Here is a 12,853-nt window from a genome sequence, read left to right as displayed (position 1 = left end):
AAGGTGAAAGGGTAGAAGAAGGAAGCAAATCTCCTTTATCCTGCCTTTCGCTTAGTGAACAATATAGAATGAAATTTTATCTGCTGCTCAAATTTAAGCCCCAAATACTCTGATTAAGTGGCACATCTTGTGATAAAAAGAAAAATGAAACATTAAAAAGATTAAGCTCCATATATCATCCTGTTGAGTCTCATGACCAGTTTGGATGGTTGTTATCCTAGAAGCCAGTACGAATGTTCTTTCTCATTATATTAAATGTCATTTACAGGCTGAAATCATACTTGGGGATGAGTTTATGAATGGATACAACTGCAGTCCTCCCTCCCAAACCTGGCCCTGCCCTAGAGGCATATTAATATCTCAGTGGGTGAGAAGCATAGTAGCCTTGCAGTACCGTTTGACTTTTTCCATGAATAACAAATTTATTTTTATAAAAATTAACATTTGAAAAGTTTTTTAAAGCATAGACTGAGGCCAGGGTTGCAGGTATATGTAAGGGGACTGGGGTGAGTTTTCCCTGCCAAGCCTTCAAGGTTGTGTCTTTATTTCCCACCTTGCTAGTTATCTCTCAGCATTCAGTATTTATGCAAAGGTGATGTTATATGCATGAATATTGCTAAAGGTTGGGAGAGCATAACGATCGGGTTTAAGACATTTAGCCACACACAGTTCCCCCATTTTTTCTATCGGGTCATCTGGGGTACACAGAATTGATGAGTCATTAAATGTCTTCGACTTACACATTTTGTCTTACTTTCTGGACCTAGACTCATTTCTAGTAAGTTTATACAAGAAACTTCTGTGAATTGGCAGCAACACTCCTCACTTGAAACCCTTTCATCCATGGGTGTCTTGTGACAGGAGGTAGACACCGTGAACTGAGGCGCAGATCGCTGAACCAAAATACAGGGATGCTGAGGCCCAGAATGAGAAGGAGAGGAACAGAACCCAGGAAGAGAATTCTCTGCTAATCAAAAAGAAAAAAAGTTTTCCATCTAAATGAAATAGGGTGGAATGGAGAAATGACTACCTGTTTTTCGTGAGAAATGCATCAAACCTTACCACTGCAAACTTCAGTGGGTTTTGTTTGTTAAATATTTAGGCCAAGAGGAATTGTTGATAATGAGAGACAAAGGTTTGAAAAGGAAAACAATCATTGGGCTTGTATTTAATCACTGTATTTTCTCAGACTTCAGTCATGTCATTATCTGGCTGCAGTGCTTACAGAACTCAATTAGGGGAGTTCAGGCAGCAATGGGAATAGGAGGCCAAAATGAAAGGGTAACAATTTAAATGGATCACCGGCAGATGCCTTGTGTGGATGGAGATGAAGCCATTTAAGGACCTAATTGCAGAAGAAGCTCTTGACATTGATCATTTGTGAAAAGGAGATTTTTTTTTCTTACATACATGGTTTTGTACACTTACGTCTGCAGACCTTCAGCACTGGTACATCCGATCATCAGCTTGTGGAATTCCTAACACCAAGCCACTTTGAAAGAGCAGACAAGGTTATTAACTTAGGCAGGAAATGAAAATTTGGCCTTAATATACATGTGAAATTGAATTGTCTGTAGCACAAAGCTTTGGAGATTACCCATGCAAAATGAGAAAACTATCTAAATTTAAAATTGTCCTCAGTACAGTGAAAAGTAATTTTGCAGACTGCATTTTTACTGCACTGAAATCCATGAAGAGATTGGCTCTATTAATTTAGATTTAAACAGAGGCTCTGTATCTTCTAAAAATGGTAAATGAGATGGAAAATGTACTTTAAGGGGAGAAATGAGTTTCTGGAAATGCTGCAGGCAGGTAGGTTCCCTACTCCACATCTTTGAGTCTGCCCTGAGACCAATCGGCTTCAGAGGGAAGGCTCTATCTACTGTGACAGGCATTCAGACAACACCTCAATTATATATATATATATATATATATATATGGCAGGCTTCTCTTGAAGGATAAGAAGCAAATCAAGGAAGGCCCAAAGCAAAAGTCATTGGCAGTTTTTAGAGTATAATTTCTCAAGTAGCGGAGTCCTTGACAGAGAAAAGAAATTAAGGAGGAATTGAATTTATTTTCTCAGATATCAAATAACTTAGTAGTTGTTTTATAATCCCTGCCTGGAACGATACTGGAGTAGGGAATTTGGTTACTGTCCCTACCTTCTCATTCACAAAATTACCTTCCCATAGAAAGAGAAATTGAATTTTTCGCTCCCTAGTCTTTGAATTTCTGTAGCTCGCAAGAACAAGTATTACTTGTGTATTTATTGATTAAGTAAATGATTATATGTTAAAGAAGTGACTATTAGAAATATAGTTTTGATAACCTGTCATTTAACCATCAAGAAGAATACATTTACACACAGTAGAGTGCAACAAGGGTTAATAATAAACTTAGGTTAGAGTTCAGAGATGGTCTCAGAGTTCCTATTATGCACAGTTGCAATGATGAAGAAGCAGAGCAGGTGCCTTTGTCTGGTTCTTAGAGCTGCTGAGTCTAGAACTGAGGTCATCTAAACTTCCGGAGAGTTTACTTATTTATATATGTGTTATGGCTTATCGACAATCAACACTGCTGAGTTGGTAGCAAACCAAAATAAAACAGTGGCCCATTCTTCATCGTTACATTATTCTCTTTTTGCTTTTCAGGTATCTCTGTGCTTTACTTACATCTCTATGATGTGTTCGGGGACCCTGCTTACCTACAGATGGCACATGGCTACGTAAAGCAAGGTCTGAACAGTTTGACCAAGCGTTCCATCACCTTCCTGTGCGGGGACGCGGGCCCCCTGGCGGTGGGCGCTGTGGTGTATCACAAGATGAACAATGAGAAGCAGGCGGAAGACTGCATCACCCGGTAATCATATTTCTTTTTGAGGATTATGATCTAGATGTCATAATGTATTATGTATGTGTTAGCACAAGAACATTTTAGTGAAGGTACTTTTCTTCCAGCAGTAAATCTTACTACTGTCATTTGATCACTTCACACATAATCCCGATTTAGTTAAGGAACAACCATTATAGTTCCTATTTTATTGTAAGATGTAATAACACTGACACACACCAGATCAAACATTAGTTTAATAACAAAAATGAGATCAAGAGTTTGATCGTGTGATTACTTACATAAGGTGGTGTCCAAGATCAATAATCCAAAAAATGTGCTTCACTTCCTCTCGTGAGCTGGGGGAGGGCTCCTAACAGACGACAGACTGATTCAAAATTGTTTTTCTTAGGAGCAAATACCATGCAAATCCAGATTCTTATTTTTAATGTAGAGCAGAGCAGCTCACTAGAAGCTTGTGAATTATGAAGAATTACTAAACTGTGGTACTAATAAACTACAATTATTGTTTGACTAGAGCTTATTGAGCACAAATTCTATCAAGAAGTCTGGCTCCATGCAATACTGCAAGCAGTGCTGTTAGGCTCTGCTGAGCATATTAACACACAGGAAGTTGCAATTCCAGCAAAGGCTTTTGGTTTTGTTTTGTTGTTTAATAGACTTTACTTTTTTTTTTTTCATTTCATTTGTTACTGGAGAGAGCATAGTGGGAGAGAGGGACAGAGGAAGGGGGAGAAAGAGAATCCTAAGCAGGCTCCACACTCAGCACGGAGCCCAACGCAGAGCTCAATCCCATGATCCTGGGATCTTGACCTGAACCGAAATCAAGTCACATGATAACTGACTGAGCCACCCAAGCATCCCTAGACTTTACTTTTTAGAGCAATTTTCCATTCACAGAAAACTTGAGAGGAAGGTACAGAGATTTCCCATATACGTGCTATCCCCACACCTGCATAATCTCCCCGCTATCAACATTCCCCACCAGAGGGGCGCACTTGTTACAGTGGATGAACCTATGCTGACACACCATGATCACCCAAGCCCATAATTTACATTAGTTACATTAGTTACCTTTTAGTGTGGTGCAGTTGGTGGGTTGGGACAAATGTGTAATGACATGTATCCATCATCATACTATCATAGAGAGTAGTTTCACCGCCCTGAGAATCCTCTGTGCCCTGCTTATCAATCCCTCTTCTCTCCTCCCTAACCCCAGAAACTACTCATCATTTTACTGTCTTCTTGGTTTTGTCTTTTCCAGAATGTCATAGTTGGAATCATACAGTATGTTGCCTTTTCCAATTGGCTTCTTTCACTTAGTAATATGTATTTAAGGTTCTCTCATGTCTTTTCATGGCATGACAGCTCATTTCTTTTTAGTGCTAAATAACAGTCCATTGTCTGGATGTACCAGAGTTTATCCATTACCCTACTGAAGGACATCTTGGTTGCTTTCAAGTTTTGGAAATTATGAATAAAGCTAATGTAGATGTCTATGTGCAATTTTTTGTGTGGACGTAACCTTATAGCTCCTTTGGGTAAATATCAAGGAGCGCAATTGCTGGGTCATATTATAAGGGTAGGTTTAATTTTGTAAGAATTTCCAAACTATCTTCCAAAGTGGCTGTACCATTTTGCATTCCCATCAGCAATGAATGAAAGTTCCTATTGCTGCGCATCCTGCCAGTGTTCCAGATTTTGGCCACTCTAATAGATGTGTCGTGGTATCTCCTTGCTTCTTGCTTGTTTTATTATTTATTCTTAATGTTCATTTACTTTTTGAGAGAGTGAGAGAGCACAAGCTGGGGAGGGGCACAGGGAGAGGGACAGAGGATCCAAAGCAGGCTCTGTGCTGACAGCAGTGAGCCTAATGTGGGGCTCAAACTCACGAACTGTGAGATCATGACCTGAGCCGAAGTCAGACGCTTAACCGACTGAGCTACCCAGGCGCCCCGTCCTTGTTTTAATTTGCATTTCCCTGACATACAATATGGAGCATCTTTTTATATACTTATTTGCCATCTGTATTTCTTCTTTGGTGAAGTGTCTGTTAAGGTCTTTAGTGCATTTTTTAATTGGGTCCAGCAACATTTTAATCCGTGATTGCCCCCAGTTTGACCATGGTTTTTGATTCCCACTACTCTTTCTTATAAATTACTGTTGGAATGGCATTATCATCACTGATTTCGTTTGTGGAGGATCTTTGGTTAACTTTACACTGTGCAGTGGTGTGTATTTCATTAACAGGCTTTGGCCTAAAATTCTAATAACTACAGGTTTTTCCCCCCTGAAAATTTTATTATGAAAAATTTCAAACATACAGAAATGTTGAAAGAACAGTGAATACCTGTATATCTACCCACATAAATTCTAGCATTCACATTCACATTTTACCATACTTGCTTTATCACAGATCTAATCCATCAATGTATTCCTCTATCCACTATTAATCCTTTTGGGGGGGGGATGTATTTCAGAGTAAATTGCAGACATCGGTATCCTTCCTTCTAAATACTAAAGCATATATATCATTTACTTGGGTTCAATACCTGTTTAGTTTTCTTCTTTTGACATAAAGTTTACACACAGTGACCTGCCCAAGTTTGATTGATATTTGTTGAGTTTTGGCAAATGCATATACCATCTAGATTTGCAACACAGAAACTACCTTTCTGGGTTTTTTTAGCCACACATCTGCTTTATAGACTCCGAAGGGAGTCTCATTCAGTGAATCATTCTTAAGTATCATAAAAATAAGCTGTAGTGGTCCCAGTATTTTATACATAATGCCAGCCTTTCTCAAAATATGTACAACCAGATAGTAATTGTTTGTTATGTGAAACATGAAAACAAGATTTATGTATTCAGACTGGGTACGTGCTAATTAAACAAAGTTAAATATGTACCTTTACTGGCTGCTCAGAGCCTTCAGTAGCTTTTATGCGCAGGGGAAACTCGTGACTGTAGGGAGTGGAATTTGCCAAACTTGTCAAGTAGACAGCCCCTTTTCTCAGGACATTTCAGGGCCTACTGTTCGAAGAAACACTCTTTGGGGGAATAGTACCATATATTAATATTGGTTTATTATAAAATACTCTTAACGGTAAACTAAAATTTCTTTTTTTTGACACCTTGATAATAAAGGTGTTTTCGTTATTTACATCTTTTTAAAAACTTTATCAACATTTCGATAATAATTATAGCCAATAGATTTGTTAAGATGAAACATATAGAATGTGGATATACGGTAGGAAAATAGGCTACTCATGGCCACAGTTTTGATTTTTCATTTCTAGAGTTCATGGCACAACAGGGAAAAAAAAGGAATTATTTATAAATTGCTTTCACATTTCTTCCCTTTTAAGGGAAAAATCTGTAAGTCTTCTCAATTCAATTGAAATAATTTGATGTCATTAGATATTAAACCTACTGGTTTGTTTCATTTTTTACTGACCCTTCTTCCTCACATCACATAGCCCTTTGGAAATGGCAGAGTTCTGTGTGTGGCACCTCTTATAATCCACCACCAACATCCCATTTCAGCTTACCTTTCCTGGTTTTTCTTAATATGATGGTCTTTCAGAATCATCATTTTGAGTTATAGAGATAAAGGAGTCAATGTTTCCCTAAGATAGGGATTCTTAACTTTGGGGCTCTGAGAATCTTAGGGCTTCCACAGGTCTGTAGAAAACCCCAAATTGTAGTCAGCATGGAGAGAACACTTAACACTTTTTTCAGACGGGTCTATAACTCCCTAAAAAGGAGTACGTGTCTTTGTGTCTGTGTTCATGTTCAAATGTCCTGCTGTTAGTGGAGGCAGGTGGCAAGGAAAAGGATAAATAGCACAATTTTTTTCGTTCTGTTTGATTTGTACTGTGTTCGTTTTCACCCTTCCTTCCACACACAGTTGGTGCCACCGTGCAGAGAGAGCACTGCGTACTGACCGTTCCTACTGACTGTTCAGTGACTGATGTGATATACAAAGTGCTTTGGGGCCAAGACTTAGAATAATGATTTTGGGCTTTCTGGTCAGAAAGTATCCACTCTCTCTTTTGTAGTGTGATGAGTAAGAAAAGGACTCCTTTTTAAAAAGTTACAAACCTTTAGATGATATAAGGTAAAAACTCTCCCCAGTAACACCCTCGGGAAATAGGAGTGGAACAGAACTATCCTGGTTTTATATGTCCTGATTCCTTCAGTGACATTTCAGTACCATGTCTCTTCTGAAGATTGGTTGCTATTAATATCAACATAGCAAAACAAATGGCGCTGCAATGATGTGCTTCTGGTTTTGAGTTTTTGAAAACACACAAAATAACCTTATGACTATATATGCTATCATTTCTTCACTTTATCTTGAGAATGTAGCTTGTAAAACATGCAGTTAAGAATGCTACCTTTAGTAATCATCAGAACCAGCTAATGAGTTTTAAGGATTTGAATTCAAATCCAGAAAAAAAAAAAGAAATACTTCCTTTCTTACCCTAAAATCTGAAGTATTATTTTAAGAAGATACTCTGAGCAATACTTCATCTTCAGACATTTGAAAGGATTTTGCTATCTACTTTAAACTTCCAAAATGCAAATGCGTTTGGCTGCAAAATAATTGGAATGCTGATTATGTATCGCCACCTAGTGGTAATATAATCCATAACATTGGCCTGTAAAAGAAACGTGGTTCAAACACATTTAGGTGAGAACATCATTGGAGTTAACGCAATAATTGTTCTGAGTAACTTCCATAGAGCAGTATTTGTTTAAAAAATTCACAGTAATTTTCCTTTTTTGAATAATTCAATTTCCTTTATAATAGCAGACCAAAAATGCTTTTTCATATCTAAATTCAATACAATTTAATATGCTTACATTAAAACTTGGTAATAAATTTTTAAATCAAACCTCTGAAGTATTCCTTCTGTTTACTACAACAGTTGAGTTTTTATCCAGTAAAAAGATTTTATTTTGTTAAGATCTCAACATTACTGAGTTACCAGTTGTGGCATGAGAATAAAATAGAATTTTTCTTAATAAATATTCTTAAGTTCTTTAAAAATATTAAGGGTGTGTCTCTGTATGATACTAAGTAGAAAAAAAAATGGCCCATAATTCTACCAACCAGACAGTCCTGTTAACATTGGGGAAAATCTTAAGAAACAACAAGAAAATTGAAAGTGACCTTTGCCCACCATGTCCCTATTCCTAAGATAACCACTGTTCCACTGCGAGTTTAATGCCTATACATATAGAAGAAAAAACATACATGAGCCAGCATTTGCATGTTTAACCAATCTGATGAGATGCCTCCATTTGTTGAGGTATAATATAACCGACAAGGTATAATAGAACTGTCGGTAACTGCAACCTGCCGTGCTTTTTCACACCCCTCTTTCCTGACCAGGAGTGAGTTCTCTTAAGGACACTTTTATAACTTTTACTCAGTCTATTTCATAATTGTTAGCCCCTCTCAGTCACTAAAAGCATCTCATTCTGGTTATTAAGACGTGGCTTTTTAATTTTAAATTGTGGGTGTTCCTCTCCCCCGACCACAGCCTTATGGAAGTGGAGTGGGGAGGGCTGGGCTAAAGGAATTGTCTGTTCTTCCACAAGTACCTTCCCTATGGAGCCAGGACAGTCTTCATTATACCCGTTGGTTATAGACGTGGCAGCACTTGTTAGGTTTTTGTTTGTTTTTGTTGTTTGTAGATATTGGTGGCCTCCAGAGATTAGCAGTAGGCGCTGTATCCCCCCTCAGCTGTAACCTTAACACTAAGTACGTTAAAATGAAAGCACAAGCAGTGAACCAAGTTCTACCAAATAAAGAAACCAAGTGTACAAACACTGATTAGGAAGTAAGACACACACACATACACACAGGTAGTCTCCTGCCCTGTTCTTCTCTGACTTAGAGAAAACCACGTTTGTCCCCAGACAGTCTTATTAGGTCTTATTGATCAAACAGTAGTAGAGCCAGTACCATCTTCCACACCTTCCACCTGTCTTCACCATTCATCCCACCAACAAAAAAACCGTCTTTAACATTCTTTACTACACTTATCAGCAAATCCTCTGGTGTAGATTTTGATAAACTTATTTCAAGTGCCGAGTGCCTCTGAATGGTGATTCCTGATAAGAGTCATTCAAGTATAGCCAGTCACCCCAGGGGTGTGATTCTGGATACTTCAAATGTTTATTATAGTGTTTATATTAAATAGTGCTTGTATGCTTATAATTCCTGATATATAAAGTTAGATGAGATACTTGCACAGGCACTGTTTATACTTAACTACTTTGAAAGTAAATTTCTACACAGACAACAAGAGAATTTTACAAACAAATAATGGCTTTGTCCTCAGGCAGTGCGGTCAGTGTCATCTGCTACCTGAGGACAAAGCCATTATTATTTGGTAGGGCCGATGTCCTCTCATTACTGCTCTTTTCCTGAAATTCCCTGGCTCTTCCCTCTTACTTTTCCAATAGACAGATATTTTGTCAAGTTTCACCAAAAATTATATTGTTTTAATAACTGAAAACACATTGACTATATAGGGTAATTTAGGGGTAATTGAGATGTACTTTCAAAATTTCATGTGATAAAAATCCAAAAGAGCAAAGACATTTTCCCTACTTATCCTATTTGCTTTTCACACCCTCCCCACCACCCCCCTATGAAAGGCAGAAAGGTTCATTCTCTGAGTTCAGACTACAAATATGGTTGCTGTCCTGAGCTCCTTTCCTTGCGAACCCCACCTAGTTCCTGGTTCCCTGGGGCTTCTCTTTTTGGTCCTCTGGAAAGAAATCCACTCTGCCAAGTATTCCCACGACTGCAGCTGAATCTGGGGCTAAATGCTGGCAACATGAGAAAGGAGTGAAACAGTAGAGGCTTACCCCACCCTCCTGGGACCACAGCTCCTCCAGTCTGTGAGGAAGGGTCCCTCCCTCAGAGACCTGGCTTCCATGGGCTCCTGTTGCCTTCGTTTCTGCCAACACTGTGAGACTGCTTGCGGCCCAGGGTGTGAGTAAACGGAGGGAAGAAGAGAGAAAATAAAGAAAACTGAGAGGCTTTACTCACTGTCTCTGATGTCAGGCATGCATGCCCTTTCCCATTGTTTCTTGAGACAGAACTCAAGGGTTTCTTCCTGGACTCTCTTTCAGCCCTTGGGGCTCACTTCCAGGTTTGGGACTATTCTGAATTCAGGCCAGGGGAATACCGTAGATGAAAATATGGTAAACTCACCACTGGTTTGGTGGTACTTCAAATTCTGGTCTTCCCCACTCTGCCTGCTGCTGTTTACTGTTTGGAGTCCTCAAAGAGCCTCTCTGCGCATTCTCTCCAGGTCTTGGAGCTGCGTTTACCAGGAGAGGCAGGCTGGAGTGTGCTTACTCCGTCTTACATGGAGCCAAAACCGGAAACAACTTTTTGTGGCAAGCCACGCTGAGTCTATCAGTAGGGAATCAATATCTTATAATATATCCCTTCAGTGGGATACTATACAGCTGCGATAAAGAATGAGACTACTCTGGATGTGCTGATGTAGAATGTTTGTCAAGATGTATTGATAAATAGCAAGCCACAGAACATTTGGGGAGATATAGATATGCATATTTATGCTTCCATGTGCATAAAATAATTCTAGGACTATCCAAGAATTTGGTAACCGTGGTTGTTTCTGAAAAGAAGGGTGGGACGGCTGGGAAACTGGGAAGACAGGGAGGCTGAATGATGCCACTGTGCTATCTCACATCTTATCGGCTGTGGTACATCAGGCCGTTGTACAGACACTTCACGGAGGCCTGATGACATGTTAAGAAATGAACTAAGGAAGGAGGTAAATAACTGGGGTGTAGCAGGCTTTTCATTCAGTGCAAGTAGATTTCATCCTTTGAATTTGTGTCTCATTTCTATTGTGAACTGAAGAAAAATTTAGTCGAGGGATAATTTTTGAACCCAGACTACCCTTTGTGGTCTGGCTCAGTGCACTTAATGTGTAATAATATATAACAATTTATAATATAAACCTATGAAAATGTTTACTTTATATATTATAATATATTTAAAATGTTTAAAATAACTAATAGTAAATTAATATATAATATTTCTATGCATATATTTATGTGTATGTATTTTTGAATGTCCCAGTTTAAGTATATACCATTATCTGATCCCTTTCAAGTTATCTTAGGCATGTATTTTTATTCCCAGGCTAATTCATCTAAATAAGATTGATCCCCATGCTCCAAATGAAATTCTCTATGGACGAATGGGCTACATTTACGCTCTTCTCTTTGTGAATAAGAACTTTGGAGTGGAAAAGATTCCTCAAAGCCATATTCAGCAGGTACCACATTTTTGTGCTTTTTGGAATCTTGTTAGGATCTCAGTTAGGATCCCCTTGTTAGGATGCCTCAACTACTGGTTTTGTTTCTCCAGTTAGCATAGCCCAGGTGGAAAATAGGTGTGTCGGCCTCTAAAGATCAGGCGGGATCAGAGAGCTGACACTGTCCTTCTGAGTGCTGTTGGAAACACAGAGAGTGACTGGGAGAAGTACAGCCTGCTCCGTGTGAGAGTATCGCCCTTCCAAAGATGAGGGCCGGATCTCACCTCCCACGTGCAGGTGTCTCCTTTCATGCCTGAAGGAATTCATGCTTTCCTTGGACAAGTGAATTCTTGTCAGCTCTAGTAAAGAGAGTTCAGGATTTCTGTATCTCTGTCCTTTAGGCAGAATACAGTCACCCCTACTTTCTGCGAGGAGAATTAATCTGTGCCCATCCGTGGCCAAAAGATCATGTCCCATTCATAATGTTCTCCATACCTCTTAGCAGAAAGTTCCACTGGGAAGATTTTTATTCTGGTTCTCTCATTATTGCTATCGGTTTTCTCCCTGTAGGTTTGTGAAACAGTCTTAACCTCTGGAGAAAACCTAGCTAAAAAGAGAAACTTCACAGCAAAGACTCCACTGATGTATGAATGGTACCAAGAATATTATGTGGGGGCTGCTCATGGCCTGGCAGGAATTTATTACTACCTGCTGCAGGTAAGAGGGGAAGATGGTGTAACTTGCTAATGCGCCTGCCGATTGGACTGTCCGGGGTGAGGACACCAGCACTGCCCTCGGGTGTTGCACCCCGACTGCTGCATCACTCTCCTTGCAGTTTCCTGGCCTAGACAAACAAGGGCAGCGTTTGCCAAGGTGCATGTGAAAGTGCATGCACATAAAAGGCACCGCGCTGTGAGATGACATTCAATTTGTAGGTGACCGTCCTTGCCCACCTAGTGCCACTCCTGCAGACTGAAGTGTTCTCCTGTCCTTCAGCATGCAGTGCCTCGTGCTCTGCTCTGCTCTCTCAGCAGATGCCTTGGATTAATATTATTGCATATGATTAGACACAACCCATTGAAACAAATTCCAGAAGTAAGAACAAAATCAATAGAAAACAAATGACCATATGTTGCCTGAGGTTCACTTAGAGAGCAAAGCCACAGAGCCTTTTTGGCGGATTTTGTGTAACTTACCTGAAAAATAGCTGAATGCACTGTGCCCAACAGCTCTTTGGATCTAATACTATAGAGGGACGTTAGCCAAAGTCGAAAAGACTAAGGCCAAATAAAATTTACTGCAGCAAGCGTAACCTGGCAGGGGAGGTCAGAAGAGGACTTCTCATGAAAGCATCCTTTCTGGGGGCTTATTTAGCTCTTTTTAAGGAGAAATTGGCACTCGGCAATAAAAATCCATAGCAAAAGAAAATTGATTTTTAATGGCAGCAAAGGTGCCCCCCTCACCTTCCCAAAGTACAATGCAGCATAAAGAAAAGTGTTTCATTAATATGTTCAACATGAGTGCTTGGATATACATACTATTAGCTGGTTGAGTAGCCGGCTGCAATAATGCAAAATCAATGTCAGACTTTCCCTCTCCCTATAGCTAAACAATGACAACGAAGCTGAAAAACTCAAGGTTATTATTGCCTTTGAATGCAAAGTCACACTTGGAGTGTTAGTGGC

The 12,853-nt window shown here is 39.4% G+C and overlaps 1 protein-coding gene across 5 annotated transcripts in view; it reads left to right on the top strand.

The window, feature by feature from the left end:
• LANCL1 (LanC like 1) overlaps positions 1 to 12,853 on the top strand; it is a 37,056-nt gene that overhangs the window by 16,584 nt on the left and 7,619 nt on the right. For all 5 annotated transcript variants that reach the window (XM_030325572.1, XM_030325573.2, XM_030325576.2 and 2 more), the window contains exons 4-6: positions 2,652 to 2,859; positions 11,054 to 11,189; positions 11,739 to 11,885. In XM_030325572.1, coding sequence (XP_030181432.1) covers positions 2,652 to 2,859; positions 11,054 to 11,189; positions 11,739 to 11,885 — 491 coding nt within the window. The remainder of the gene's footprint in view (positions 1 to 2,651; positions 2,860 to 11,053; positions 11,190 to 11,738; positions 11,886 to 12,853) is intronic.

The sequence above is a fragment of the Lynx canadensis genome, chromosome C1 (assembly GCF_007474595.2).
Source record: "Lynx canadensis isolate LIC74 chromosome C1, mLynCan4.pri.v2, whole genome shotgun sequence".
NCBI lineage: Eukaryota > Metazoa > Chordata > Mammalia > Carnivora > Felidae > Lynx > Lynx canadensis.
Note: the sequence above shows the minus strand (reverse complement) of the source record. Positions and strands in the feature narration are given on the sequence as shown.